The sequence below is a fragment of the Clarias gariepinus genome, chromosome 1 (genome assembly GCF_024256425.1).
Source record: "Clarias gariepinus isolate MV-2021 ecotype Netherlands chromosome 1, CGAR_prim_01v2, whole genome shotgun sequence".
Lineage (NCBI taxonomy): Eukaryota > Metazoa > Chordata > Actinopteri > Siluriformes > Clariidae > Clarias > Clarias gariepinus.
Genome location: NC_071100.1, coordinates 9,400,811 through 9,428,764, shown reverse-complemented (window position 1 = coordinate 9,428,764; position 27,954 = coordinate 9,400,811). Strand labels below are relative to the sequence as shown.

The 27,954-nt window shown below is 39.1% G+C and overlaps 1 protein-coding gene across 1 annotated transcript in view; it reads left to right on the top strand.

The window, feature by feature from the left end:
* Positions 1–2,761: 2,761 nt before the first annotated feature.
* The window catches only part of LOC128515135 (B-cell receptor CD22-like), a 51,587-nt gene continuing 26,394 nt past the window's right edge, over positions 2,762–27,954 (top strand). Inside the window, exons 1-4 of the mRNA XM_053489220.1 lie at positions 2,762–3,038; positions 3,608–3,631; positions 4,739–5,056; positions 5,374–5,655. Coding sequence (XP_053345195.1) covers positions 2,762–3,038; positions 3,608–3,631; positions 4,739–5,056; positions 5,374–5,655 — 901 coding nt within the window. The remainder of the gene's footprint in view (positions 3,039–3,607; positions 3,632–4,738; positions 5,057–5,373; positions 5,656–27,954) is intronic.

The window sequence follows — 27,954 nt, the reverse complement described above, 5'->3', positions numbered from 1 at the left end:
CATGCAGGCCGTTTTTACCCAGTCTCTTTCTTATGGTGGAGTCGTGAACACTGACCTTAATTGAGGCAAGTGAGGCCTGCAGTTCTTTAGATGTTGTCCTGGGGTCTTTTGTGGCCTCTCGGATGAGTTGCCTCTGCGCTTTTTGGGTAATTTTGGTCAGCCGGCCACTCCTGGGAAGGTTCACCACTGTTCCATGTTTTTGCCATTTGTGGATAATGGCTCTCACTGTGGTTCGCTGGAGTCCCAAAGCTTTAGAAAGGGCTTTATAACCTTTACCAGACTGATAGATCTAAATTACTTTTGTTCTCATTTGTTCCTGAATTTCTTTGGATCTTGGCATGATGTCTAGCTTTTGAGGTGCTTTTGGTCTACTTCTCTGTGTCAGGTAGCTCCTATTTAAGTGATTTCTTGATTGAAACAGGTGTGGCAGTAATCAGGCCTGGGGGTGACTACAGAAATTGAACTCAGGTGTGATAAACTATGGTTAAGTTATAAGTTTTTAACAAGGGGGCAATCACTTTTTCACACAGGGCCATGTAGATTTGGAGTTTTTTTTCTCCCTTAATAACGTAAACCTTCATTTAAAAACTGCATTTTGTGTTCAATTATGTTATCTTTGACTTATAGTTAACGGTTTTTGATGGGCAGAAACATTTAAGTGTGACAAACATGCAAAAGAATAAGAAATCAGGAAGGGGGCAAATAGTTTTTCACACCACTGTATGAATGTGTATATATATATATATATATATATATATATATATATATATATATATACAAGTCCTTTTGAAAAAATTAGCATATTGTGATAAAGTTCATTATTTTCTGTAAAGTACTGATAAACATTAAACTTTCATATATTTCAGATCCATTACACACAACTAAAGTAGTTTAAGCCTTTTAATTGTTTTAATATTGATGATTTTGGCATACAGCTCATGAAAACCCAAAATTCCTATCTAAAACAAATAGCATATTTCATCCAACCAATGAAAGAAATGTGTTTTTAATACAAAGAAGGTCAACCTTCAAATAATTATGTTTAGTTATGCACTCAATACTTGGTCGGGAATCCTTTTGCAGAAATGACTGCTTCAATGCGGCGTGGCATGGAAGCAATCAGCCTGTGGCACTGCTGAGGTGTTATGGAGGCTCAGGATGCTTCCATAGGGGCCTTAAGCTCATCCAGAGTGTTGGGTCTTGCGTCTCTCAACTTTCTCTTCGCAATATCCCACAGATTCTCTATGGGGTTCAGGTCAGGAGATTTGGCAGGCCAATTAAGCACAGTAATACCATGGTCAGTAAACCATTTACCAGTGGTTTTGGCATTGTGAGCAGGCGCCAAGTCGTGCTGAAAAATGAAATGCACATCTCCATAAAGCTTTTCAGCAGATGGAAGCATGAAGTGCTCCAAAATCTCCTGATAGCTAGCTGCATTGACCCTGCCCTTGATAAAACACAGTGGACCAACACCAGCCGCTGACATGGCACCCCAGACCATCACTGACTGTGGGTACTTGACACTGGACTTCAGGCATTTTGGCATTTCCCTCTCCCCAGTCTTCCTCCAGACTCTGGCACCTTGGTTTCCGAATGACATGCAAAATTTGCGTTCATCCGAAAAAAGTACTTTGGACCACTGAGCAACAGTCCAGTGCTGCTTCTCTGTAGCCCAGGTCAGGCGCTTCTGCCGCTGTTTCTGATTCAAAAGTGACTTGACCTGGGGAATGCGGCACCTGTAGCCCATTTCCTGCACACGCCTGTACACGGTGGCTCTGGATGTTTCTACTCCAGACTCAGTCCACTGCTTCCGCAGGTCCCCCAAGGTCTGGAATCGGTCCTTCTCCACAATCTTTCTCAGGGTCCGGTCACCTCTTCTCGTTGTGTAGCGTTTTCTGCCACACTTTTTCCTCCCCACAGACTTCCCACTGAGGTGCCTTGATACAGCATTCTGGAAACATCATTCAGAAATTTCTTTCTGTGTCTTACCCTCTTGCTTGAGGGTGTCAATGATGGCCTTCTGGACAGCAGTCAGGTCAGCAGTCTTACCCATGATTGCGGTTTTAAGTAATGAACCAGGCCAGGAGTTTTTAAAAGCCTCAGGAATCTTTTGCAGGTGTAGAGTTAATTAGTTATTTCAGATGATTAGGTTAATAGCTCGTTTAGAGAACCTTTTCATGATATGCTAATTTTTTTAGATAATTGAGGAATTTTGGGTTTTCATGAGCTGTATGCCAAAATTATCAATATTAAAACAATAAAAGGCTTGAACTACTTCAGTTGTGTGTAATCAATCTAAAATATATGAAAGTCTAATGTTTATCAGTACATTACAGAAAATAATGAACTTTATCACAATGTGCTAATTTTTTGAAAAGGACCTGTATATAAGTAAATGAAAAGACTTTAAAATCTGTAGAAGGTGAGATGTCAAATTTAAGCGATTGTGTGTTTATCAGGGACATTCCCTCTCATGTGTGACACACAGACTAGTGTATACAGGTGATCTGAGTTATTCAGCAAAAATAAATCAGTTATTAATAAGCACAAGGAGAATAAAAACATTTTAAATGCCTTATTCAAATAAATTTTTTTAATCCTCATTTATTATTATTTTTACTATTCCCTGCTTTTTCTGTGATCTTTGAGGTATGGAATCATTGTTGTGTATGAAATGAAGTATAGAATTAAGTGTATTTTTATTATTCCTTGTTTACCAGAGAGACCACGCCCAGTACTGAGTGTATCTCCACAGAGCTGGATGACTGAAGGAGACTCAGTGACTCTAATCTGTGAGGTTACAGACTCCTCTACAGGCTGGACATTCAGCTGGTACAAAGATGTTCCCTACAGATACAGTGATTGGTATAGTGGGTATGAAGTGGAACTCCTCTCAGACAGCAGCAGAGGATCTCGAGGCTCCTACACTATCAGTCCTGCCACTCGTAATCACACAGGAGTTTATATGTGCAGTGCTGAGAGAGACGGACAGCAGGTTCAGACAGATCGCAGCGATTCACAGCCACTATGGATCACTGGTGAGGAAAAATGACAACACCTGTGTTTTGCAGTGTTGAATACACATGCGTGAATTAAATCTAAACATTTACACAGCATTGAATTAACATATGCAGAATATCTGTGCTAATGTTTGGTGTAAAAGTCTTTATATTCTCCTTCCTGAGTGAGGAATGTTTAAGGCAGTTAAAGAGCTCTAAGCACTGGTAGAGGATTATTCTCATTCGTACAACACTGTTTAATCAAATGAGGTTTGAATGTGTTCAGAGTAAATTATTCCATAAATAAACATTTATAATATGTGTGAATTTTGTAATGTTTTATGTTTAAGGTAAATCTCCTCCAGTCTCTCTGATCATCAATCCCAACAGAACTCAACACTTTACTGGTGAGTTTCTCACACTGAGCTGTGAGGACCAGAGACACTCTACTGGATGGACAGTGAGACGATATATACACAGTGGAGGAGTGTCAGATTGTTCACACTCATGGTGGGGATCATTTACAGGATCTACATGTGAAATCAGCTCCCTCGACACATTCTACACTGGAGTTTACTGGTGTGAGTCTGAATCTGAAGAAAACAGTAATCCTGTCAACATCACAGTGCATGGTGAGTCTTCATCTAGTGTGTTTAGTGTTAAAGGTGAGAAAATTTAATTACAAAATATTAAAGACTCTATTAAACTAGAAGAACTGTTCAATAAGAGACATTTAACTGGTTTATCTCAGTGATGTTTAAAGGTCTAAATGTCTGTAATTGTAATATTACCTGAAGGCAGCAACCGAACGTCACAGTTGAGTTTCTCTCATGCGCTGATTTTGTACAGCAGGTAAAACACCGAATGAGGCTGTATTGCAGCTCTACACAGCTCTAGTTTTACATCCCTTATCTAAAGAGTCTATGTCCAATTCAACACCAATAAACACAGTCACAGTAATTATTGTCTCAGTGTCATGAAATAGATTTTTTGTTCAAATAAGTGTAAGATGTTCAGGTTTCAGTCAGTTTTTGATGTAAACATATAAACTCTGTCTTTTAGACTCAGGTTTTCAGTGTGCTCCTAAACTGTGGACTCCGTCCAAATTCAATTCAATTCAGTTTTATTTGTATAGCGCTTTTAACAATTTTCATTGTCGCAAAGCAGCTTTACACAATCAAAAGAATAATTTAAATTTGTATGGAATGTGAATGTGTATGAATCAAAATGGTCAGATAGTCCCTGGTGAGCAAGCCGAGGGAACAGGGGCAAGGAATAAAAGTAACTAAAGTAGTGCTAAGTGTGTAGTAAGGAACTTGTATTAGCTTGTATGAGTATGAGCGTCTTTACACTTATAACTTTCATTTATTAAATGTTCAGACCTGAGAAAACTGTTCTTAACAACTCAAGTAAATGAAAATAATGTGAGGATTCTTAATATATATATAACATAACTGTTAATTTTTCTCAAACATTAAAACAGTTGTGTGCTTATCAGGGAAATCAGTCTATTATGTGACACACAAACCATACAGGTGATCTGACTCATTCAGTTAAAATAAATCACCTATTAAGGTCAAGGAGAAGAAATACATTTCAATGCCTCATTCAAATACGTTTTTTCATCCTTATTTTTTACTATTCCTTAATTTTTATGTGATCTTTGAGGTATGGAATGATTGTTGTGTATGGAGTAAATGTATGGAATTAAGTGTATTTTTATATTCCATGTGTAACAGAAAGACCACGCCCAGTACTGAGTGTATCTCCACAGAGCTGGCTGACTGAAGGAGACTCAGTGACTCTAATCTGTGAGGTTACAGACTCCTATACAGACTGGACATTCAACTGGTACATTGAGGTTTCATACAGAGACAGTGATGGAGATATCAGGTATAAAGTGGAACTCCTCTCAGACAGCAGCAGAGGATCTCGAGGCTCCTACACTATCAGTCCTGCCACTCGTAATCACACAGGAGTTTATATCTGCAGAGGAGAGAGAGACAGACAGCAGGTTCAGACAGATCACAGCAATTCACAGTTACTATGGATCACTGGTGAGGAAAAATGAAACACCCGTGTGCTGGAGTGTTGAATATTTAGATGTGTAAATAAAATCTAAAAATTTGCACAGCATTGATTTAATACAGTATATGCAGAATCATATCTGTGGTAATGTTTGGTGTAAAACTCTTAATATCCTCTTTCCTGAGTGAGGAATGTTTAAGGCAGTTGAAATGCTTGACTGGTAGATAATTGTTCTCATTCATATAGGACTGTTGAATAAAATGAAGTAAGAATGTGTTCAGTGTAAATTATGCCATGAAAACACAATCATAATAACACATGTGAATTATAATGTTGTGTGTTTAAGGTGAATCTCCTCCAGTCTCTCTGATCATCAATCCCAGCAGAACTCAACACTTTACTGGTCAATCTCTCTCACTGAGCTGTGAGGACCAGAGAGACTCTACTGGATGGACAGTGAGACGATACACACACAGTGGAGGAGTGTCAGATTGTTCACACTCATGGTGGGGATCAGTTACAGGATCTACATGTAATATCAGCTCCCTCTCCACATATTACACTGGAGTTTACTGGTGTGAGTCTGAATCTGGAAAAAAAAGTAATCCTGTCAACATCACAGTGTATGGTGAGTCTAGTGTAATGTGTATATTGTTTAAAGGACATGGAAATATTTCATTAGAAAATATTAAAGACTGAGTTTTTTTTTTTTTTACTAGGGGAACTGTTCAATAAGAGACACTTACTCTAGCTGGTTTATCTCAAAAATGTTTTGAACATGTCCTTTAAGTGTAATGTTACCTTATTAGCAGCTGAATGTGAGTTGAGTTACTGACTCTAGTTTACACTCTTTATTAGAAAAGTTTTCATACAATTCAACACTATTAAACACAGTAAACACTAATTATGGTCTCAGAGTGTCTTGAAATAGATTTTCTTTAAATAAGTGTATAGTAAAGGTGCAAATAAGATTTGCAACTTTCAGTGTTGGTTTCAAACTGTTTTAAAGTCTATCATTTAGAATATATACAGTACAGATACATACATTTAAGCATTTTGCAGACGCACTTATTCAGAGCGAATTACAAAAACTCCTTTTCGACGCAAAAAAGTTTTTATCATTGGTTAGTTACTTACACTGGGATACTAGGTTCCATCATTCAAATACAGTGGGGAATGGAAATCATTATTATTATTACTACTACTTTTTTATAAATAGGGGGGGGGGGGGGGTAAAGTTTAGTCCAAATACTGTAGGAACAAATACATCTTAAGCCTTATCTGTATATAAGGTCATGGGTGCTGTTTCCTGGAAAAGAAAAAAATCCATGCCTTATTCCTCCTCAATTAAGCGGTCACTGACATGATCCTACAGGTGATCCTTGCTGTTTAAATCCAACAGCTTTTCTTATTACCATTACACACATCAGTTCCTGGGATTTCAGGAAACAAACAAACAAACAAAACATCAGACCAACAGATTTCTGTCATTTACTGTATATGTCCACTTCTAGTTAGCTAGCAAAAAAAAAAAAAACAGATGTAACTATATTTAAGTATAAAAACAAACTACATAGCAAAAAACATGTGTCAATTGTGCCATCACAATTAGTGAGATTTTAAATAAATTCCACGTCCCTGATAAAGGCATAGTAATGTGCAGTGTTGTATGTTATCAGGCTCTGCTGCTAACATTACAAAGCCGTTAACAGATCTACTCCATGGTCACATCTCTTAATGGAGTTGTAACATCAGCAGCAGAGCCTGCAGCAGGTACTTATAATGGTGGCATCAGTCCTCATTGATTATCATGTGATGACGACACAGACCTTCTAAGCTTGGTGTTTGGCAGAAGACAGGCATTATATCACCAACTGAAACTGTAATTAATAACAAAGATGCTTGAGAAGAATGTATCAGTGTACAGTGTAATACTTCATTACAATTACAGTATTTAATTATAATTTCGATATATCTGTACTACACTGTGTGATTGGGACTATGGTGACTCAGTGGGATGTTTCTCATGTGCCATGTTTAAGGCCCGGGTTTGATTCCCATCCAAACCCTAACCACTGGATACAGTGGCTTATTCTTTATTTTATTTGCTCTTTTCTATCTGCATATTATAGAGTAAAGTAGTGCTAAGTGTGTTTAAAGGAACTTGTATTGACTTGTATGAGTTTGAGTGTCTTTACACTTATAACTTTCATTTATTAAATGTTCAGACCTGAGAAAACTGTTCTTACCAACTCAAGTAAATTAAAACAATGTGAGGATTCTTAATAAATAAATATATATATATATATATATATATATATATATATATATATATATATATATATATATATATATATATATATTACATAACTGTTCATAATATATAATTCAATGAAAATTACTTGTCATCTGTAGAAGGTGAAATGTTAAATTTACAGTAAAAACAGTTATGTCTGGGAGATTCAGTCTATTATGTGACACACAAACCTGTGTGATCTGACTTATTCAGCAATAATTAAATCATTTATTAATGAGGTCAAGGTGAACAAATACATTTGTAATGCCTTATCAAATAATTTTTCATCATTATTTAGTATTACTTTTTTACTTTAACTTGCTTTTTATGTGATCTTTGTGTATGGAATGATTTTTGTGTATGAATTTGTATATTTTCTGTGTAACAGAGAGACCACGCCCAGTACTGAGTGTATCTCCACAGAGCTGGGTGACTGAAGGAGACTCAGTGACTCTAAGCTGTGAGGTTACAGACTCCTCTACAGACTGGACATTCAGCTGGTACAGAGAGGTTCCCCACAAATACAGTGATTGGGATATCAGATATAAAGTGAAACTCCTCTCAGACAGCAGCAGAGGATGTGAAGGCTTCTACACTATCAGTCCTGTCACTCGTAATCACACAGGAGTTTATGTGTGTAGTGCTGAGACCGATGGACAGCAGGTTCAGACAGATCACAGCGATTCACAGACACTATGGATCACTGGTGAGGAAAAATGAAACACCCGTGTGCTGGAGTGTTGAATATAGATGTGTAAATAAAATCTAAACATTTGCACAGCATTAATTTAACATATGCAGAATATCTGTGTCTAATGTTTGGTATAAAACTCTTTATATTCTCGCTCCTGAGTGAGGAATGTTTAAGGCAGGTAAATAGCTCTAAGCACTGGTAGAGGATTATTCTCATTCACATAGCACTGTTTCAGTAAATGGTGTGTGACTTTCTTCAGTGCTAATTCCATAAATAAACAGTTGTGTGACTTATGTTTAAGGTGAATCTCCTCCAGTCTCTCTGATCATCAATCCTAACAGAACTCAACACTTTACTGGTGACTCTCTCACACTGAGCTGTGAGGACCAGAGTAACTCTACTGGATGGACAGTGAGACGATTCACAGAGAGAGAGAAAGTGTCAGATTGTTCACGGTGGGGATCAGTTACAGGATCTACATGTGAAATCAGCTCGCTCCACACATATCACACTGGAGTTTACTGGTGTGAGTCTGAATCTGGAGAAAACAGTAATCCTGTCAACATCACAGTGTATGGTGAGTCTTCATGTAGTGTGTTTATTGTTTAAAGGCGAATGGAAATGTTTTATTATGGAATATTCATGATTCTGTGTTTTAAATAGTAGAACTGTTTAACAAGAGACACCTGTAACTGTTTATTTCAGTAAGGTTTTGAAACTTCTGAATGTTCTCTAATTGTAATATTACCACGTCTCTGTCTAGTTTTTATCATGAGCTGAATCAGTTACAGTAGAGCAGATATTTTATACATATATATATATATATATATATATATATATATATATATATATATATATATATATATACACAAAGTGGAACCTCAGATTACGAGTAACGTGGTTTACGAGTGTTTCGCAAGACGAGCAATGATTTTTAATAAATTTTTAATTGAAAAACGAGCATTGTCTTGGTTTACGAGTACTGAGTATCATGTTTCATGCATGCGCTTCTTGTTTTGACGCCGAGCGTCATGATATCAGAACTGAGCCAACGTTTTTTTCTCTCCCTTGCGCTGCGAAATTGTCTCCCATGCTGGGTTTTAGTGCTTGTCTTTTACTGGTATAACAAACATCCATGCACGCGTGTACTGTTTACTATAACACTGTGACTCTGTCTGTGTGTAAAACATATTTGTGTGTGTGTGTGTGTGCACGTGCACGAGCGTAATTTGACCCTGTGCCGGCTATGAGTGTGTGTGTGTGTGTGAAACCCCCATTCACAAACACACACACACACACACGCACAGAAATGAAGGCGAGACACACACTCTGCTCTCTGAAAAAAATTTGTCGCTATTCTTTTTAGATGTTGCTGGTTCATTTGTTTGTTTGTTTGTTTTACTTTACAGATTTTTTATTTTTTTTTACTTTACTTTAGTGATTTTATTAGTTTGCGCTTACTTGAGTGTCATTAGCGATGTTTATTACTAATTTTCAGATAAAACGGTGTAGCGGGAGAGAGAGGTTGATGTATGACCACTGTTTACGGAAGTGTAGTCCAGTGCGGGAGATGCATTGTGGGTAATGCAGTCTGGTGTGTTTGCGTGTGTGTGTGTGTGTGTGTGTAAACGTGAATGCAAGATGTAAGCTGGGATTTAGAGCCTGAGTTTTGTTCTTCAGTAGTTTTCACTCAAAAGTTTGTACTATAACCTGACAATGCAGAAAATAAAAGAACACGCATCGACCAGTTTGTCCATCTCATTATTACACAAGCATAAATTAACGAGCTATTACACTGTCGCAAGCAACATTAAAAAAAGCAGAGAAGCTTTAATCATTTAGATGAGAACAACAGTCTTTCCGTTAATGTGAGTGTGTTTAAACGAGATGAGAAATGTGGTTTTAATGCGTAAGATGGGGAGGGGGAGACAGGAAGGGTTGAAAGCAAGAGTCTCCACTTACTCTAGCCTTACACACACGCACACACATACACAGCGCCTGCGTGCACAAACGGAAACACTTATTTAGTTATACTAGTTAGTAAGTAAGTAAGTAAGCAAATAAAAGAGAAATGAATAAATAGCTTTAAATGGTACTTAAGCGTAGTAAAAGTACCCTAGCATAAGTTTATATATTATGAAAATATTATGTATAAAGAAAATCTAATTTATATATTTGTGTTTAAATTCTTAACATTTTAATGGTTAGTAATTGTTGCAGACATTTACATTATTTTGGGGGGAAGAGCTTGGCTTTTACAGGGTACTATACACTGATCAACAGTCGACGCCCCGCCGTAACCAGCAGTTTAAATGGGCAGTTATCAGCTTTGACACATATTCTTCTGAGTTTGGCCACAAACACACACACACAAACTCTACATGCATACACACAGTACAGTTTGAGACACGCGCGCGGACACACACAAACTCTCCGTGCAGACACACACACACACACAATCTCTCAGTGCAGATACACCGTGCATAAAAAATATGCTTTAAAATCCATCTAAAATTCATTCATCAATGCATATAAACCCGAGGCTCGCACTTTCACTTAACAAAAGGCAATGTTTTGATCAAAAGGATAATAAATGTGCGATTTATCGATAAAAATGAAGACATCACCCCCCCCCCCCCCCCCAACCCCCAGAAAAACAACAAACACAAATATATAGGCTACTCGATAGATAAACGCTGGCTTTTCCAACACGCCAGCGTGCTCCGATGTGAGCCGATTTATTCAAGTCATAATTAGACAATATATAAAGAGATTAATAACATAATAAAGAAAGCATAATACGACTGTCCATACAGTAAATAACAAGAAAAGTATCAAATCCAACTATTAAGTCTGATTCAATTGCTATCATTAACCATTTTTATTTATTTATTTTTTATCTATTTTAGGCAGAGATGTCTGCTACGTCTTCTTAATTCATCTAAAAAAAAAACTACAGTATTTGCCAACAGTGCACACAGTTTGATAAGTTCACTCCTATCGTGAATGAAAGGTGAGAAAAGATTCCGCAGAATCTTCTGACACAGTGCTTGCTCTGAAGGACTATACTCGACAAGAATATAGAGGATAAGAATCATATATATATAATAAAATAATTCATTAAATAATAAAATTATATCAAATTAGAACCTTATCTAAAAGCCAGACCGACCAAATTTCTCATTCACTGCTAAAGTAGTTAAATATGCTTATACTGTAGATACGTAGGTTACTTTTTAAAAGTACAATTGCAAGTAAATTACAAAATGCATGTAATGTAAAATATAAATAAAACAGTATTAGACACAAATATATGATATGGTAGTATATATACAATAAAACACATATCTACACATAAGTGCTTAAATATAAAGCAAACGCAATTATTAATTTATTGTTTATATTTAACTTCATTTAGCCGTCGTTTAAGTCATATGATAAAAAACGTTCCTACCATCCCACTATTATTTTCTGTTTAAATTTAAAGATGCCTGCGTGTTTGTGCAAAAAGACGAATACAAAGAATACAAAAGGGAATAATCTTTAATAAACTTAGCCTAATACAATATTGTTTCTAATACTGAAGCAAACATGATTTTGTTTTAGTCTATCCTCTGAATACAACGCGACAGCGCGCTCCGAGGTGACCCCCAGTTACTGTAATCCTGTACTTTAATGTGGGCCAGGGGTAGCTCAGTGGTTAAGGCATTGGACTACAGTTCGGAAGATCCCAGGTTCAAACCCCACAACCACCAAGTTGCCACTGTTGGGCCCTTGAGCAAGGCCCTTAACCCTCAACTGCTCAGATGTGTAATAAGATAAAAACAAAAAAAATGTAAGTCGCTCTGGATAAGAGCGTCTGCCAAATGCCTAAATGTAAATGTAATCCCCCTTCTCACATTTCATTCACGATAGGTGTGAAGTTATCAAACCGGTTTCGCTTATGGGGGAATTCGCAGAAATATGGGGTTTAAAACGATTTAACAAAACGAGCAGACTTCTTCTTTGTCTTTCGGCTGTTCCCTTTCAGGGGTCGCCACAGCGAATCATCTGCCTCCATCTTACCCTATCCTCTGCATCCTCTTCTCTCACACCAACTAACTTCATGTCCTCTCTCACTGCATCCATAAATCTCCTCTTTGGTCTTCCTCTAGACCTCCTGCCTGGCAGTTCCAACCTCAGCATCCTTCTACCGATATATTCACAATCTCTCCTCTGAACATGTCCAAACCACCTCAATCTGGCCTCTCTGACTTTATCTCCAAAACATCTAACGTGGGTTGTCCCTCTGATAAACTCATTCTTAATCCTATCCATCCTTGTCACTCCCAAAGAGAACCTCAACATCTTCAGCTCTGCTACCTCCAACTCTGCCTCCTGTCTTTTCTTCAGCGCCACTGTCTCTAAGCCGTAGAGCATCGCTGGTCTCACCACTGTCCTATACACCTTTCCTTTCATTCTCGCTGATACTCTCTTATCGCACAACACACCTGACACTTTTCTCCACCCATTCCAACCTGCCTGTACCCGCCTCTTCACCTCCTTTCCACACTCTCCGTTGCTCTGGACCGTTGACCCCAAGTACTTAAAATCCTGCACCTTCTTTACCTCTGCTCCCTGTAGCCTCACCGATCCTCCTGAGTCCCTCTCATTTACACACATGTATTCCGTCTTGCTGCGGCTAACCTTCATTCCTCTGCTTTCCAGAGCATACCTCCACCTCTCCAAATTTTCCTCCACCTGTTCCCTGCTCTCGCTACAGAGCACAATGTCATCTGCAAACATCATAGTCCATGGGGACTCCTGTCTTACCTCATCTGTCATCCTGTCCATCACCAGAGCAAACAAAAAGGGGCTTAGAGCTGATCCTTGATGCAGACCCACCTCCACCTTAAACTCTTCTGTCACACCTACAGCACATCTTACCACTGTCTTACAGCTCTCATACATGTCCTGCACCACTCTAACATACTTCTCTGCCACTCCAGACTTCCTCATACAATACCACAGCTCCTCTCTTGGCACCCTGTCATACGCTTTCTCTAAATCTAAAAAGACACAATGCAACTCCCTGTTACCTTCTCTGTACTTCTCCGCCAGCATCCTCAAAGCAAATACTGCATCTGATGTACTCTTTCTAGGCATAAAACCATATTGCTGCTCACAAATGTTCACCTCTGCCCTTAACCTAGCTTCCACTACTCTTTCCCACAGCTTCATTGTCTGGCTCATTAGCTTTATACCTCTATAATTGCCACAGCTTTGCACATCTCCCTTGTTCTTAAAAATTGGCACTAATACACTTCTCCTCCATTCCTCTGGAATCCTCTCACTCTCCAAGATCTTGTTAAACAAACTTGTCAAAAACTCTACTGCCACCTCTCCTAAGCACTTCCATACCTCCACAGGTATGTCATCAGGACCAACAGCCTTTCCACTCTTCATCCTCTTCAACGCCCTTCTCACCTCACTTCTACCAATATTTGCTACTTCCTGTTCCACAACAGTCACCTCTTCTACTCTTTGTTCTCTTTCGTTTTCCTCATTCATCAACTCCTTAAAGTACTCCTTCCATCTTCCCATCACCCTCCTGGCATCTGTCAGTACATTTCCATCTCTATCTTTAATCACTCTAACCTGCTGCACATCCTTCCCATCTCTATCTCTCTGCCTTGCCAACCTGTACAGATCCCCCTCTCCCTTCTTACTGTCTAGCCTAGCATACAAGTCCTCATATGCTCTTTGTTTGGCCTTTGCCACCTCTACCTTCACCTTACTCTGCATCTCCCTGTACTCCTGTCTACTCTCTTCAGTCCTCTCAGTGTCCCACTTCTTCTTAGCTAGCCTCTTTCCCTGTATACACTCCTGGACTTCCTCATTCCACCACCAAGTCTCCTTGTCCACTTTCCCCTTACCTGATGATACACCAAGTACCCTCCTACCTGTCTCCCTGATCACATTGGCTGTAGTTGTCCAGTCAACTGAAAGCACCTCCTGACCACCCATAGCCTGTCTCAACTCCTCCCTGAAGACTACACAACATTCTTCCTTTCTCAGCTTCCACCACTTTGTCCTCTGCTCTGCCTTTGTCCTCTTCGCCTTCCTCACCACCAGGGTTATTTTACACACAACCATTCTGTGTTGTCTGGCTACACTCTCCCCTACCAACACTTTGCAGTCACTGATCTCTTTCAGGTTACAACGTCGACACAAGATGTAGTCGACCTGAGTGCTTCTGCCTCCACTCTTATATGTCACCCAATGTTCCTGCCTCTTCTGGAAGAAAGTATTTACCACTGCCATTTCCATCCTCTTTGCAAAGTCCACCACCATCTGTCCTTCTACATTCCTGTCCTGAAAACCAAACCTGCCCATCACATTTTCATCACCTCTGTTCCCTTCCCCAACATGTCCATTGAAGTCTGCACCAATCACCACTCTCTCCCCTCTGGGTATGCTCTGCATCACTTCATCTAACTCACTCCAGAATTTCTCCTTATCTTTTAACTCACATCCTACCTGTGGGGCATAACCACTAACAACATTGAACATTATCCCTTCAATTTCCAGCTTCAGACTCAAACAAAACGAGCAGACGTCTCTGCCTAAAATGAATTTCGCCAGCAAAACATAAAAATATTCTATATTTAATAAAACTGTAACTCAACTGTATTAAAACAAAATTGTGCATTCTCCTTATTTACTATCACTTCCGGAACATTGACACCTTTACCGTGTTCAAATGAATAAAGAGTTACTGCATTATGTTTCAAGACATCTGTACGTGCATGTTATTCACAAGTTCTGACGCGTGTCTTTTGTTACACAGTGTCACTCACGACTTCAGACGTTTCTTTGATTTCTTTGTCTCTTGTTTATTTTCAACATCAAAGTACAACGGTTGTTACAGTTTCTTGCAAAAATCCACTGTAGTCACGACAAGTCGCTTGCTGTGTTCTGTAGCTTCGATAGATTACAGTTACTACAACTTATTTTACTGTATTCCTTTTAGCTTACTGTCTCACGGTCAAAAGCTTGTGTGCTCCACACCTTTCTGTATCCTTTCATGTCTTAACAACAACTAACAACTGACGTGCGTGATAGACATGAAACTGCATAACTGTGTGATGATGTCACAGAACAACTCATGAAATGATGTCACAATACAAATTATGAATATGATACCTAATGCTTAATGCTTAACTAATAAACTGAAATAAGATAAACATAACAACAAATCACAAGAATGAAACATGGCCCTTACATTTCCAGCCCTTAATTGACAGGCAGGAAGACTGACAATTACACACATTTTTTGTTTTGTTGTTTTTTCTTTTTTTTTTTTTTACAATTGGGCCACAACATTTACTATTGGATTAAAATTTGAATCAGCTTTCTTAACACTTTAAACATTTGTTAACGGTTTAACTTAAGGTATTCATATCGCTGTGTACCAAATGAAAGGAACATAACTACTTTATAAGGTAATTAACAGTTCATTTCACATATCAGGCACAGCTTATCGATGGGTCTTTCCAGTGTACTGGTTTTAGTTTTGACCAGCACACGTCTCACAAGTCCTTTTTTATCAGGGAACACTTTCGTGATCCGTCCGACGACCCATGAATTTCTTGGAGAAGACTTATCATATATTAGAACTACGATCGTGAGTTTTTTTCTCACCTGAGACCATTTTTGCCGCTCCTGAAGCAAGGGCAAGTATTCACACACCCATCGCTTCCAGACGAGGTCGGCAAGGTACTGAATTTGCTTCCACTTGCGACGTGCGTAAATGTCCTCTTTTTTGAAAAGTCCAGGAGGCAAGTTTGGCTGTTTTTTCATTAGCAGCAGGTGGTTAGGTGTCAGGGGCTCCAGGTCTGTGGGATCGTCTGTAGCGGTGGTAAGGGGACGGTCATTCATTATAGCTTTCACCTCACACAGGAATGTGTGCAAGCTCTCATTGTTTAGTGTTTGTTCTTTTAGTACAGACCTCAAGATTTTTTTAAATGATCTTATCTGCCTTTCCCATATTCCACCAAAATGAGACCCAGCAGGAGGATTAAATATCCATTGTATCCCCTTTTGCATGAGGACACCTTCGATTTTTGACTGATTCCACTGTTGGATAGCTTTACGCAATTCAGTCTCAGCACCTATAAAGTTTGTTCCATTATCACTTCTCATAACTGACACCTGGCCTCTTCTGCACATGAAGCGTCGAATAGTATTTAAGCAGGAGTCTGTATCTAATGACTGCGTGACTTCAATGTGCACGGCTCTTGTTGTCAGACAAGTAAACAATACGCCATATCTTTTAACATTACTTCTACCCCGTTTGACCTTGAAGGGTCCAAAATAGTCAACCCCTATGATAGTGAACGATGGGTGATCTGGTGTTATTTTATCACATGGCAGTTCTGACATTTTTTGTTCACTATTCTTTGCTCTGATCTTTCTGCATGTCATACAACTGGACAGAAACTTTCTCACAAGGGAATTTGCAGTCGGAATCCAGTATTTCTGCCGCAATTTTGAAAGCATATAATTCCTCCCACAATGTCCGACCTGTTCGTGAATGTCTCTTAAAATTAAAGTTGTAATGTGTGAGTCTTTGGGTACTGTATAATGACAGGGTGTTTTGCATGCTCAGGCATTGCAGACCTACCAAGACGTCCTCCAACTTTTAGCACTCTGTCCTGCAGTACTGGATCTAGTTTGAAGAGACAACTGTTATTTTTACGGATGAATTACCCTTTTGTAACATGGAAATTTCGTCTTTGAATTTTTGGTTTTGAACGAACTTAATGACAGGCCATTTACTCTCTGTTTTTTTTAAGAAAGGGGGGACCGTGGATCCAGTTGTTGTTTTTCATGAATTTTTCACAGGAAACTCCTCTGGAAGCAGCGTCAGCTGGGTTTTTTGAAGTGTTGACGTACCTCCACTGCTGTGGCTTGGTTGACTCTCATATGATGGAGATTCTGTTAGCGACAAAGGTTTTAAAGCGAAGTTTTTCATTAACAATGTATCTCAAGACAGTTGTGCTGTCGGTCCAAAACACATAGTCCAGCAGTTCTATTTCCAGTTGACCTTTCGACATTTTGTCGTTGTTTACAGCAACCACTGCCGCTGTCAATTCCATTCGGGGGATAGTAGTTTGTTTTAAGGGCGCTACACGAGAATTCCCCGTCATGAATGCACAGTGTGTGAGTCCATCAGCATGTACTAACCCAATATATGAGACAACTCTATATTCCATTTCACTTGCATCTGAGAAGTGGTGCAGTTGTGCTGTAGTTGTAACTACAAAGTCAAATGGTTTTATGCATCTTGCTACACTAAACTCAGACAATTGATGCAACTCTTGTAGCCAGGCCCTCCATCTTTTTATAAATTGTTCGGGAATGTCATCGTCCCAAGCGAGTCTCTCTTTACATAACTGCTGCATTAAGATCTTAGCTGGCAGTATGACTGGTGCAAGGAAGCCTAAGGGGTCATAAATTGAACTAGTGACTGACAAGATTCCTCTTCTAGTCACAGGCCGCTCTTCTAAACTAATCTTAAACTTGAGCGTGTCTGAATTAATACCCAACACCCCTAGAGCTCTCTCAACGGGGAGTGCGTCTTTACTCAAATCTACTGTAAGTCCCTCATGTATTTGATTCTTTCACTCTCAGGGATGGAAGTTAGTAATGTACGACTAGTACTTGCCCACTTGGTGAGGTGAAACCCTCCACTTGCGCACAGTTTGGTGAGATTACTATATAGCGCAACTGCTTGACTATGACTAGAGACAGACTTCAAGCAGTCGTCTACATAAAAGTTTTTAAGTACTGTGTTGACTGCCTTGGCAGATGCATTGTATACACCATTGTGAGGTATATACCACACTTGCCCTTCTTGTCGACTTAGGTGTGGTGTGGGGACCTTGACTGCATGACCCTTTTTAAACATGTCGTTCATGAAGTTTGAATACTCTTCATGAAAGGAGCGGTTATTTTTAAACTTCCGTTTGAGGTTTAGTGCGCGCTGCATGGCTGCACTTTGGTTATTGGGCATTTGAATAGCTGCTTTTTTAAATGGTAGGCCAATGTAGAAGTGATTGTCAGTGAACTGCAGGGAGTTAGTTACATAGTCTAAAAACTGATAGTCCACTTGTGACAACTCAGCTTTGTCATCACAGTTCCGTTCAGGAAAATCGTGGTTGTACTGTTGTATCAGCATTTGTTCTACACTTTCGATAGAAGCTCTGTTGACTGCAACGCTCGCTTGCTCATTGTCACACGTGCCTTCCTCGACCGACTCTTGAAGAGGTCCATTTATGGTCCATCCGAGAACGGTCTTTACTGCATATGGCCCATTGTGCCTGCTGTTGATTACTCGCCATGGTTCTAGGAGCCTATGCTCGTTGTTACCTATGAGAATTTCAACTCTAGCATTAATCTGAGGCAATTTTACTTTGCTGAGGTATGGCCACTTATCAATGTCGTGCTGTTGTGGAATGTTTTCCACTGGGACTGGGATACTCTTTTGTGTGAACACTTTGGGAGTTCAACAAAGGTGTTTTCTTTTAGACCACTAACCTCTAAGTCAGTAAGCACGTAACTTTCTACTTGTTTCCTCACATTCATGGTGCTTAAGATGATGTAAACTTTTTTATCTTGTACGTTCAATCGCCTTGCTAATGACTCTGTACAAAAAGTAGCAGAACTACCTGGGTCCATAAAGGCGTACACTTCTACTGTCTTATTACCTTTCTTGGACTTTATTTTAACAGGTACTATGGAGAGAATACAGTCATCTCCAGCCCCAGAACACGCGCTCGTTTCATGACTCACTGTGACAGGCAGTGTTTTAACTGGTAAGGTTTAGTGAAGGCACTGATAACTAATGCACTACTACTCTTTACTGTAGTTAAGTCTTTGTGATTTTCACCAACCGGTTGCAAAGCTGCTACCCCTTTTTCCTTTCCTTTTTTGCTTGAATCCTGGAGGGGATTTGTTGCGGTGTTTTTTATCACTAGTCGAAATGTTCAGGTCTCCAAAAAGTGGGTTGGACATTACCTTTGCTTCTCGTTCTACGAATTTCATCAGCTGCACAAACTTAGCTCTTTTCTGATTGCGCTCCTCGTACTCGTATACGTGGCTTCTCCATTTTTCACTCAATTTGTAGGGCAGTTTTGAGGCAATTCTCCTCAAGTTGGTAGCATTGTCTAGCTCATCCATGTAATCAATTCAATTCAATTTTATTTGTATAGCGCTTTTAACGATTTACATCATCACAAAGCAGCTTTACACAATCAAAAGAATTAAGTTTGTATGAAATGTGAATGTGTATGAATCAAAATTATATGATTGTCCCTGATGAGCAAGCCTAGGACGACGGCGACAGTGGCAAGGAAAAAACTCCCTGAGATGGTAATAGGAAGAAACCTTGAGAGGAACCAGACTCAACAGCGAACCTATCCTCATCTGGGTGAAACAGATAGCAGGGATTGATGTGCATAATAATATGCAAGAGGAGATGTGTAAGATTAAAGTCCAGTTTATTTTGGACTAATTGAAGCTTGTTTAAGCACCTTGTTAAACAACCAGACAGTTACAATAATCCAACCTAGACGTGATAAAAGCATGAACTAGTTTTTCTGCATCATTTGGTGACAATATATTTCTTATCTTGGCAATATTTCTGAGGTGAAAGAATGCTATCCTGGTAATATTATCTACATGTGGTTCAAATGAAAGGCTTGAACCTATAATCACACCGAGGTCTTTTACTGTTGCACTTGATGGAACAGAAAGGTCATTTAAAGTAACTGAGCGCGCTGTCACATTGTATATACTGTACAACACGCGCTTATCAGCCTTTTGATAAAAAAAAGTGAAAGTATAAGCCTCAGGTTTCCGCACGGCGACAAACAGCATTATTTCAGTCATATATACACAATCACATTCCAATCCACATTATTCAATTATTTAATTCAATAAATAAATAAATATATATATATATATATATATATATATATATATATATATATATATATATAATATATATATATATTGTTCATTTCTGATGATGGCGACACATTTTTACATTTTAAATAAGATATGTTGGCATATTTATAAATCAGGACATTTGGATAGTTAACACCATCAGATATCACGAAATTAAATTAATTTCAAGACCATTTAAACCAGTGGTTCTCAAACACTTTCTGTCATTCCCCACTTAAGGAGGTGGGCAAATTTTTAGGACCCACTGGTCAACAAAATGATAACGAAAACGGCCAAGTGTGATATTTATTGAAATATCTAAATTATTTATTTCTAAACCAATAAGATCAAATAACACCAAGTTCAAAACAGATAAAATACACATGCTATTGTTATAACAAACTTACTTTGTCACTTATCTAGAGCTTTCTTTCCAAAAAGTCGAGTGGCTTATTAACGTGACTGGGGTGTGTTGTCTCTAAGTGTCTTCCTACTTTGTTGGGTCTCATGCTGTCTGCTGCCAGCCGTTTAAGACACAAAACACACACGGGTTTCTCCTCTGGCCCACCATCCCCACCATGAATCCAAACGCAATATAGGCTTCATTATGTTTTCCTTTCGGCTGGCTTTTTGGTTGATTAGGCTGATAGTGCTGAATCACCTGCTTTTTTGTGGTCCATGTAACAAATGTATCTATTGATGTTATTATGCTCACTACATACAGTACGCTACTGACCAGGTGGTGTTATGGTCTAAAATGCCGCCCCCCTGCCACAGATTGCCCCCCCCCCCCAACACACACACCTAATCTCTTTCAAATAATATATTAGAACATAAATTCATAGGTTTATGGTTTACAAATGACAAATTATAACAAATGAATTTAATTATAAAATAAGCAATATAAAAAAATTGTATAGGGGAAAAATATAAATTATATATTTTTTTCATATACAACATGTCTATTTTTATATTGCTTATTTTATAATAAAAAAATCGTTTCCTGTAATTTTTCACCACAAACAATATTTATTTAGTGTAATTTGTGATAAATAATTTGTACATTGACAAACCCCTGCAAAATAAAATATTATATTTTATGTTATATATCTGTTCAGCGCCTGAAGGATTAAAAAGCAACTTTGTTGCCACACTGGAAATTAAAAATGCCAGACTAGAACTGCCTGATAAAATATTAATTTTTATATACACATTGAAATAAATGAAATGACATATATAATACCAAATGTTTTCTTATATATTGTTCCTCTGCAATTAACATGCCGACGTTAAACCATGGTTGTTGCACTATGGTTCCACTTTTTCTATGATGTTATTTTAATTTACTTGTATTAATGATCCATTAATTTGCGTGTGATTGTTTAGTTTCAAGTGTCCGATCTTTATTGTCAATAAAGAAAAGCATAAATTAGATGTGAAATTATAAATTCCACTAATTCCCTCCCATTCATTGCGCCCTACCTGTCATGTCTGTATTCCCCACTAGTGGGGCGCGCCCCACACTTTGAGAATCACTGATTTAAACCGAGGCATTGTCATGTCTTTCATTGTTTTGTCCCTGTTAAGACATTACAAAAACTATATAAAAAACTTTTAAAGCACGAATTTGGGCATCTCATTACATCATTATAAAAATAATATATAGCACATATACACACATTCATCATGAAAGATCTGTTGTAAAACAAAATAAAATTCATGTTTGCTTCAGCATTAGAAACAATATTGTTTAAGGCTACCGAATTATACACAATTCATTGTTGCACTTGGTCCGGCTTTTAGATAAAGTCCTTCCATGCGCCATCTGGCAGATATTCAGTGAAGCACAAAACATTTATTTAAATTCCCAAATGTTGCTTACGGCAAGTCGCGGCAAGCAGCGCGCTAAGTTGCGGCATCTCGCGGGAAAACATGCGCAGTCTTAATGGCGACAACTGTATTTAAAGTGTTTAAAATGTCTTGTTCATCCGGGTAACAGAATGTCCAGGCGGTGTGCAAATATGCTTTAAAGTGACATATTTAAAGTGACTTGTTATAGGGTAATTGGGTAATTTAACTAATGTTCACAAATGTCTAGTTGTGCAGTGGCCACTAGTGTAAGTGAATGTCCACAGTGAGTGCAAAAACCATATGTGTGTATGTGCAAAAATGGATCAGTACTGTGTGGTGTACTAATTAAGAGATCGTATCGCCTGCGGGAAGAAGCTCCTCCTCAGTCTCTCTGTGTTGGTTTTCAGGAAGCGGAATCTCTTTCTTGACCTCAACAGAGAGAACAGTCCATTGCTGGGGTGTCTGAGGTCCTTTACATTCTTCCTGGCCTTGGGTCCAGCACCACTTGCTGTAGATTGAGTGCAGGTCAGGGAGCTCGGTGCGGATCATGCGCTCGGCTGATTGCACCACCCTCTGTAGAGCTCGTCTGTCCTGCATGGTGCTGTTCCCGAACCAGGTTGAGATGTTTCCCGTCAGGATGCTCTCTATGGTGCAGGAGTAAAAGTTCTGTGAAGTCTCTCAAGCAGTAGTCTACCGTCCTGTTCACTGATGAGTGTGCCGTAACCTTGCACAGGAGAAGGCAAGGTGAGTGATATGCTGAGGTCAACATGGTCCTTAGGGTTTGCTTTGGAGGAGGTGCAACTGCCCGGGCAGGCATCACCAGTCATCAGCAGTCACCAAAACAGATTTAGTTATTGTAGATGGCTCAGTCACTGCTCAGAGACATCATAGAACCCATCATCATCCCCCAATTCTGCCAGCACACCCCCAACTTTCTGTTCATGGATGATAATGCTCCACCACATCGTGGCAGAATTGTCATAGCTCGACTTCAGGAAGTTGGAGTGTCTCATATGGTACGGGCCATCAATGTCCCCTGACCTGAACCCCATAGAGCAGGTCTGGGACCAGTCGAAGCAGAGACTGGATGATCGTACCCCACCCCCACATGACCTGGCAGAACTGCGTGTTGCACTTGTGGAAGAGTGGAACGCATTGCCTTAGAACAACATCATAAGGCTAGTGAGGAGCATAAGACGTTGCTGTCAGGCTGTCACTGCGGCAAATGGTGGAAACACCCGCTACTAAAATTGTCAATTTTTGTTATTTGGGGCTAATCCCTTTTATTGTCTAAATTTCTGGGGTAATAAATATTAAACTAATGAAAATGGTGTTTCTTCTCATACATATTAGTAAAATCAAAGGGAACTTTTACTTATTTCATTTAAATTCAGAGCAAATGGTAAAAGCACTCATGTAAATAACAATATTTATATATCACAACTTATTGTGATATATACTGTATAAGGTCATGAGTGTTGTGTCCTGGAAAACTAAAAATCCATAATTTATTCCTCCTGAATGAAGCAGGCAATGACTCCCAGATTTAGAACTACAGGTGATCCTTGGTGTTTAAAAGAAACTTGATCTTCATGCACAGCAGTTGTTTGGTTTTAAAGAAAAAACAAACAAACAAAAAAAAAACAATATATGATCAACAGATTACCTTCCTTTGCTTGTCCACTTCTGGATAGCTAGCAAAGAAAACTCTCATATCAAGCATAACTAACTGTTAAAACAATATAACTAACAAAAAACATGCATAACAGATTCCCTTCCTTTACCCATTTACTTCTGGTTACCTAGCAAAGAAATTTCTTACATTAAACATAACTAACTATAAATAAACAATCAAAATAAACAAACAAGCAATATGTCACAAATTCAGCCTCTGTGGCTCCCTCCGATCACCGCCGGAGTATTACCACCAGAGAGAATCATCACCGGAGTACTAGTCTCAATTCGGACTTCATTAACCACAACCCCGCTCATCATCGGCACAGGTGTCAGCCATTACTCACAGACTTCAAAGTGCACGCTTACTCTCACCACTTTGCGAAGTCTTGCATAGTTTTTGCTGCTGCTGACACTTCTTAGCATTTATTTCTGTTTTATCGCTCGTTGCCAACCCGATTGTCATTGTACTCTGTCTGCCTGCCTGCCGTCTTCCTTTCGACCCTCGCTTTGTTTATTGGATTTACTCTATTGGACCGCCGCTTGCCATGATTCTCTTGCCTGCACTCTGACTCTGGCTTGTCTACAATGCCCATATTGCTCCTGTTTGACCCTGATCTGTTTGTTTGTGAGTTTAACTCACAAAAAGTTTAAAAGTTGCATATGGATCCTATTCACGCTGACTCCGCGTCACACAATAATATTCAAATTTTTGTACTTTCACAATTACTGTGAGATTCCACATTAACTCCATGTCTCTGATGAAGGCACAATAATGTGCAGTGTTGTATGTTATCAGGCTCTCTTGCCTACATTATGAAGCCGTTAACAAATATACTCCATGGTGACATCACTTAATGGAGTTTTAATGTTTTCTTCATTAATTTCTTACATATTCTTTTTTTTTTTACTATTCCTTTCTTTTTGTGTTATCTGTGAGGTATGGAGTGATTTTTATGTATGAAGTAAATTTATAGATTTAAGTATATTTGTAAGAAGGGCAATCTGGTGTAAATCCTGTGCCAAGCTGTTGTGCGGATTGTATGGTCCGCAGTGGCAACACCTCAACGGGAGCAGCCAAAACATTAACAAGATGTGTATTTCCTGTGTAACATGGATAGGGCCCGTACTGAGTGTGGCATCTCCACAAAGCTGGCTGACTGAAGGAGACTCAGTGACTCTAAACTGTAAGGTTACAGACTCCTCTACAGACTGGACATTCAGCTGGTACAGAGAGTTTACCTACAGAGACGGTTATGGGCATATCGTATATAAAGCAGAACTCCTCTCAGACAGCAGGAGAGGATGTGGAGGCTCCTACACTATCAGCCCTGCTGCCCGTAATCACACAGGAGTTTATACGTGCAGAGGACAGAGAGACGGACAGCAGGTTCAGACATATTACAGCAATTCACAGGCACTATGGATCACTGGTAAGGAAAATGACAACACCTTTGTAAGTAAGTTATGCCATAAAAACACAATAATAATAACACATATAAATTATAATGTGTGTTCAAGGTGAATCTCCTCCAGTCTCTCTGATCATCAATTCCAACAGAACCCAACACTTTACTGGTCACTCTCTCACAATGACCTGTGTGGACCAGAGTAACTCTACTGGATGGACAGTGAGACACACGGATGGATGGGGATTGACAACTTGTTCACTATGGGGATCAGTTACAGGATCTACATGTAAAATCAGCTCCCTCTCCACATCCCACACCGGAGTTTACTGGTGTGAGTTTGAATCTGGAGAAAACAGTAATCCTGTCAACATCACAGTGCATGGTGAGTCTTCATGTTACATGTTTATTGGTAAAGAAAAGGGAAATGTTTTTCATTACAGAATATTCAACTCTAAGTTTCCACCTGGGAGAAGTGCTCAACAAGAGACACTGAACTGTTATTTTGCAATAATGTTTTTAAATTTCTGCCTGTTCTGTAATTGTAATATAACCAAATGTCAGTTGAGTTTCTCTCATAAGCCAAATCAATTCAATTCAATTCAATTCAATTCAATTTTATTTGTATAGCGCTTTTACCTATTTACATCATCACAAAGCAGCTTTACACAATCAAAAGAATTAAGTTTGTATAAAATGTGAATGTGTATGAATCAAAATTATATGATTGTCCCTGATGAGCAAGCCTAGGACGACGGCGACAGTGGCAAGGAAAAACTCCCTGAGATGGTAATAGGAAGAAACCTTAAGAGGAACCAGACTCAACAGGGAACCCATCCTTATCTGGGTGAAAACAGATAGCAGGGATTGATGTGCATAATAATATGCGAGACTGGAAGTTCAGTATAAGAGGAGATGTGTAAGATTAAAGTCCAGTTTGTTCCTGGAGGCTCAGGTAGACTGTGAGAAATTCCAGTCCTGAACTATTGAGCGACTGAAGTCACAGGTCCTCAGAGAACAGCTGTCTGCATCAGTCGAGGACAGGACCACCTTCATGGAAAAGTGGAACCAACCCCAGTCACCACACGCATTCCAGGCAGACCACACGGGGGCATCCATGTGATGAGATCTCCAACCAGAAGCAGGACTCCAGGATGAGTTAGAAAGGTCCAGCGGGCAGAGGGGGTCTGAATCACTGGCAGCTCAGTAGCGACATGTATAGCTCGACAAAGAGATAGGTAGAGGAAATAGGAGAGAGGGAGAGAGACAGAGAGGAGAGAGCAAAAAAGGAGAGAGCAAAGAGATGGAGAAATAACAGTTAGGTATGGTCACAGCCGAACAATGTAAAAAGTGAATGTATATTTAGTGCAGAGTGCAAGCAGAGACTCCGGCAGGACTAACTATGACAGCATAACTAAAAAGAGAGAGCCAGAAGGAAACACAAACATGAGGGCTTCCAGAGATGTAAGGCAACCAATCACCCCACCGTCAACAAACCTGAGTGATCAATGAGAGTGGGGAAGACAGCATCCAAACATACCAGTTCACCTAATACTCTACGTCCATGAGTCCCCCAGATCTGCTCCTTTATTTAAGGCAAATCTATTTATAAAAATTCTTGGCTAAATAAATAGGTTTTTAGACTGGACTTAAACACTGAGACTGTGTCTGAGTCCCGAACACTATTTGGAAGACTATTCCATAACTTTGGGGCTTTGTAAGAAAAAGCTCTGCCCCCTGCTGTAGTTTTAATAATACGCGGTACTGACAAGCAGCCTGCATCCTTTGATCGAAGTAGGTGTGGCGGATTGTAAGACACTAGCATTTTACTCAGATACTGCAGCGCGAGACTATTTAATGCTTTATACGTCAAGAGTAGTATTTTAAAATCGATGCGAAATTTCACAGGAAGCCAATGCAATGTGCATAAGATAGGGGTGATGTGCTCATATCTTCTGGTTCGAGTGAGGACTCTCGCTGCTGCATTCTGGACTAATTAAGCTTCTTTAAGCACCTAGTTGAACAACCAGACAGTAAGAAGTTACAATAATCCAACCTAGACGTGATAAAAGCATGAACTAGTTTTTCTGCATCATTTAGTGACAATATATTTCTTATCTTGGCAATATTTCTGAGGTGAAAGAATGGTATCCTGGTAATATTATCTACATGTGCTTCAAATAAAAGGCTTGAATCTATAATCACACCGAGGTCTTTTACTGTTGCACTTGATGGAACAGAAAGGCCATTTAAAATCACAGTGTGAGCTTACTTCTAGCTGCTTGTGGTCCTATGACTAGAACTTCTGTTTTTTCAGGATTAAGCAGAAGGAAATTAATTAACATCCAATCTCTTATGTCCTGCACACATTGCTCAACTTTAGTAAGCTGGTTTTTCTCATCTGGTTTTGCTGAAACGTATACTTGTGTGTCATCAGCATAACAATGAAAACTAATACCATGTTTACGAATTATGTTACCTAGAGGAAGCATGTAAAGGGAAAAAAGCAGTGGGCCTAAAACAGAACCCTGTGGAACACCAAACTCAACTTGAGAACATGAGGAATGGTCACCATCTAAATCTACAAACTGATAACGATCAGTCAAATAGGATCTGAGCCATAAGAGGGCCGTTCCCTTAATTCCTACTACATTTTCTAATCTGTGAAGGAGAATACCATGATCAATAGTGTCAAAAGCTGCACTAAGGTCGAGTAACACAAGTATAGTGACACAACCCTGATCAGAGGCCACTAGGAGGTCATTTACTACTTTAACGAGTGCTGTCTCTGTGCTGTGATGAGGCCTAAATCCTGACTAATACAGTTCATGTATGCTATTCCTATGTAGATATGAACATAGCTGTTGTGATACTACCTTTTCCAGAATTTTAGAGATAAACGGGAGGTTTGATATCGGCCTGTAATTGGAAAGCTGACAGGGGTCAAGGTCAGGTTTTTTGATTAGTGGTTTAATAACTGCTAATTTAAGGGATTTAGGAACATACCCACTG